This window comes from Chiloscyllium plagiosum, unplaced genomic scaffold (genome assembly GCF_004010195.1).
Source record: "Chiloscyllium plagiosum isolate BGI_BamShark_2017 unplaced genomic scaffold, ASM401019v2 scaf_10276, whole genome shotgun sequence".
Lineage (NCBI taxonomy): Eukaryota > Metazoa > Chordata > Chondrichthyes > Orectolobiformes > Hemiscylliidae > Chiloscyllium > Chiloscyllium plagiosum.
Window position 1 is genome coordinate 3,844 of NW_025210574.1, and position 4,789 is coordinate 8,632.

General features: G+C 51.2%; 1 protein-coding gene across 1 annotated transcript in view; it reads left to right on the forward strand.

The window, feature by feature from the left end:
• LOC122546929 (cholecystokinin receptor-like) overlaps positions 1 to 4,789 on the forward strand; it is an 8,233-nt gene extending 3,444 nt beyond the window's left edge. Inside the window, exons 2-4 of the mRNA XM_043685539.1 lie at positions 874 to 1,001; positions 4,065 to 4,560; positions 4,723 to 4,789. Coding sequence (XP_043541474.1) covers positions 874 to 1,001; positions 4,065 to 4,560; positions 4,723 to 4,750 — 652 coding nt within the window. The 3' untranslated portion in view covers positions 4,751 to 4,789. The remainder of the gene's footprint in view (positions 1 to 873; positions 1,002 to 4,064; positions 4,561 to 4,722) is intronic.

A 4,789-nucleotide genomic window follows, 5' to 3' on the forward strand; every position in this document is an offset into this window, starting at 1 on the left:
ATCCCACCTAGTCTAGTAGCCTGTATCTCAGTATTCTCCTCGACAACATTGTCATTTTCTAGAGTGAATACTGTCGAAAAATATTCATTAGGTGCTTCCCCTATCTCCTCTGACTCCACACACAACTTCCCACTACTATCCTTGATTGGCCCTAATCTTACTCTCGTCATTCTTTTATTCCTTAAATACCTATAGAAAGCCTTAGGGTTTACCCTGATCCTATCCGTCAACAACCTCTCAGGTCTCCTACTGGCTCTTCTGAGCGCTCTCTTTAGGTTGGACCGTGGGAGGAAACCGGAGCACCCGGAGGAAACCCACGCAGACACGGGGAGAATGTGCAAACTCCACACAGTCAGTCGCTTGAGGCGGGAATTGAACCTGTGAGGCAGCAGTGCTAACCACTGACCCACCGTGCCACCCCTTTAGGGAGGGAAATCGGCCGTCCTTACCCAATCTGACCTACATGTGACTCCAGACCACAGCAATGTGGGTGATCCCTTGGGTATAAGCTAGCAAGGCACTCCGGTCAAAGGAAATTCGATGGGGAGTGGATGCTGCTGTTGTCACTGAGGATGGGGAAGTGATCTGAAAGCTTGTGATTTCAAATAACCTAGTGTTTGTCCAGCCTAGCCCAGCCCAACATCAATCCTGCTGATGTCACTGATGCCCACATCCTGTGAATAAATAAAATGTCGATCTGGGTGCCAAGCCCTGAGTTGCTGGGGTTCCGAGCTATGGAATTCCCTCCCTAACCCTCTCCGTCTCCCTCATTAACATGTGCCCTCAAGAGTTGCTGCTTCAGAGGAAATCAGGGTCACTGCTGAACTGCTTCCCTGGGGACTGACGATGCTAATTCCTCACTCCCTATTCCAGGTACGTGTTCCTGTTATTTATCCTCTTCTTCCTGCCGGGAGTGGTCATGGCTACCGCTTATGGACTGATCTCCAGGGAGCTCTACAGGGGAATCCAGTTTGAGATGGACCAAAGAAAGGAAACCAAAGGTTTGAATCTCCTTTTTACTGAAGCGACGTGAGGCAGATCTTTATAAAATAAGATCTCAGGCGCAGAATGAGGCCATTCAGCCCATTAAGTTTGCTCCACTATTCGATCATGGCTGATAAGTTTCTCAACCCCATTCTCTCGCCTTCTCCCTGTGACCCTTGACCCCCTTTACCAATCAAGAACCTATCTCTGTCTCACACACACGCAATGACTTGACCTCCACAGCCCTCTGTGGCAATGAGTTCCACAGATTCCCCACCCTCTGGCTGAAGAAATTCCTCCTCATCTCAGTTCAAAAGGGTTGTCCCTTCACTGAGAGAAGACAGTGAATGAGGAGGCTGACATGCAGGGGGATATTGATTAGGGAGTGGGGTTGAAGGAGATGAAGGGTGTATCTCAGTCCTAAATCCTGACCACGTTCCCATGTGCCTTAAAACCAATCCCACCCCGTCAGCCAACACAATTGCCCAGAATCGCCCAAGAGGGGGGTGCAATCAGACTCAAACAGAACTTTCTCAAAGTGAATTGTATTGATAATTTGCAGCAAATTTCACAGAGGGCTGTGGGGACGGCTGAGGCAATGGGAATAATTTGAGGCTGTTTTCAAAAAGCTCTCACTGACTTGAGGAGCCACTCAGTGCCGATTCCTGATGAAGGGCTTTTGCCCGAAACGTCAGTTTTCCTGCTCTTCGGATGCTGCCTGAACTGCTGTGCTTTTCCAGCACCACTCTAATCCAGAATCTGATTTCCAGCATCTGCAGTCATTGTTTTTGCCCTCCTGTGCTGTCTAATTTGGTTGAGTCTTTTGAGGGGGTGGCAATGGGGATTGATGAGGTTTGTGTTATATGGACTGCAGGAAGGCTTTTGACAAAGTTTCAAATGGCAGATTCTGAAGAGAAATGAACGTGCCTGAGAATCAGGGGAAAGGGACCAGATGGATCCAACATTGGAAGGACATGGGCCCAGTGGTATTGTTAATCCAGAGACCCAGGTAATGTTCTGGGGACCTGGGTTCAAATCCCACCACAGCAGATAGTGGAACTTGAATTCAACAATTCTGGAATTAAGAGAAAATTGATGACCACGAATGCATTGTCGATTGTTGGAAAAACCCACCTGGGTCACTAATGTCCTTTAGGGAAGGAAACTGCCTTCCTTACCTGGTCTGGTCTACATGTGACTCCTGACCCACAGCAATGTGGGTGACTTTTATCTGCCCTCTGGGTAATTAGGGATGGGCAATAAATGCTGGCTTGGCCAGCGATGCCCTCGTCCTGTGAATGAACAAAAAACATTGGGTCAGTGACAGGAAACACAGGATAACAGTCAGTGGATGGTTTGCAAATGGAACACAGTTTGAGTGGGGTTCTGACTGGGCTCATTGTTGGGTGCTGTGCTGTTTATGGTATCTGTTAATAATTTAGACTTTAATGTGGGTGACATGATCAGGAAGCTTACAGATGATCCAGAAACTGGCAGCGTAGTTAACCATGGAGAGGGAACTGGGAACTGCAGGAAGATATCATTGGGATGGGGGGGGAGGGGGAGTGTTCAGTGCAAAGGACAGAAAAGTGGGAAATGCAATTCCATTGGGAGCAGAACGGGGTTATGTAATTGGGAAGGGAAGTCAAAGCCAGGGGGCAGGAGTACATCGAGAGGGATTGAGGGGTTGAAGACCATCACAGTGAATACCCCAGAAAGTGGCAGAATGGCTGGAAAAGGTGGTAAAGGAGGAACATGGTATGCTTCCCTTCACTGGGGAGGATATTGAATAGAAAATGAGGTCTGCACATGCTGGAGATCAGAGATGGAAATGTGTTGCTGGAAAAGCGCAGCAGGTCAGGCAGCATCCAGGGAACAGGAGAATCGATGTTTCGGGCATTAGCCCTTCTTCAGGATATTGAATACAAGAGCAAGGATGCAATGCTGGAACTATACGGGACATTGAGTAGGGCACAGCGAGCGGATGTTTCCACTGTCGGGTGAGACTAGAATTAGGGGGCATAGCCTCAAAATAAGGGGGAGCAGATCTTGGACTGAGCTGAGGGGGAACTTCTTCACCCAGAGAGTTGTGAATCTGTGGACTTCCCTGCCCAGGGAAGCAGTTGAGGCTCCCTCAGTAAATGTTATTAAGGCTAAGATAGATAATGTTTCGAACAGTAAAGGAATCGAGGGTTATGGCGAGAGGATGGGTAAGTGGAGCTGAGTCCATGAAAGGTTCAGCCATGATCTTATTGAATGGTGGAGCAGGCTCGAGGGGCCAGACGTCAAGATTAGTGTGGGGCTGGAAAAGCACAGCAGGTCAGGCAGCATCCGAGGAGCAGGAGACTCAACATTTCGGGCAAAAGCCCTTCATCAGGAATGAGGCTGGGAGCCTCGGGGGTGGAGAGATAAATGGGACGGGGCCTGGGGAGAAGGTAGCTCAGAGTGCAATATGTGGATGGAGGTGGGGGTAAAGGTGATAGGTCAGAGGGGAGGGTGGAGCGGATAGGTGGGAACGAAGATGGATGGGTGGGACAGGTCATGAGGATGGTGCAGAGCTGGAAGGTTGGAACTAGGGTGAGGTGGGGGAAGGGGAAATGAGGAAACTGGTGAAGTCCACATTGATGCCCTGGGGTTGAAGTGTTCCGAGGCGGAAGATTGAGGCGTTCTTCCTCCAGGCGCCTGGTGGTGAGGGAGCGGCGGTGGAGGAGGCCCAGGACCTCCATGTCCTCGGCAGAGTGGGAGGGGGAGTTGAAATGTTGGGCCACGGGGTGGTGTGATTGATTGGTGCCGGTGTCCCGGAGATGTTCCCTAAGGCGCTCTGCTAGGAGGCGCCCAGTCTCCCCAATGTAGAGGAGACCGCATCGGGAGCAACGGATACAGTAAATTTTCCAGCACCACTCTAATCTCCAGCATCTTCAGTTCTTGCTTTAGCCTTGATGGGCCGAATAGCCTCCTCCTGCTCCTAGTTGATGGCAGATTGAGATGGTAATCCTTTGTTCTGAGTAATAATGAGATAGGAATGTTGCTGATTCCTCTGTTATTCTCTGCACTAACCGATGGGAATATGCTGTGTGCAGTCCAGGTGAATGGTGACACAGGCTCCAGCCACGAACACAGTGAGGACAGTGACGGCTGCTACCTGCAGGTGGGAAAGCGTAGGAATACCATGGAGATGGTGACCCTGACACCCAGCTCCAGTGTGAAATTGGACCGAGCTCGCAGCAATGCCTCTGAGTCCAAGCTGGTGGCGAAGAAGCGGGTGATCCGGATGCTGATTGTCATCGTGGTCATGTTCTTTATCTGCTGGATGCCCATCTACACCGTCAACACGTGGCGGGCCTTTGACAATCAGAACGCCGTCAGGCGCCTGTCAGGAGCTCCGATCTCCTTCATCCACCTGCTGTCGTACACCTCGTCCTGTGTGAATCCGCTGGTCTATTGCTTCATGAACAAGAGGTTCCGTAAGGCTTTCCTCAGCACCTTTGCCCACTGCCTGCGCCCCTTCACCCACCTCCGTCAACACGATGAGGAACCTGGAGCCACGGGCACCTCCCTGTCCAAGTTCAGTTACACCACCGTCAGCACCGTGGGCCCCCCGTAAAGGCTTCATGAAAAGAGGTTCCGTAAGGCTTTCCTCAGCACCTTTGCCCACTGCCTGCGCCCCTTCACCCACCTCCGTCAACACGATGAGGAACCTGGAGCCACGGGCACCCCCCTGTCCAAGTTCAGTTACACCACCGTCAGCACCGTGGGCCCCCCGTAAACGCCGGGTCCCAGCTCTCACCCCCCACCCCCCACCGAC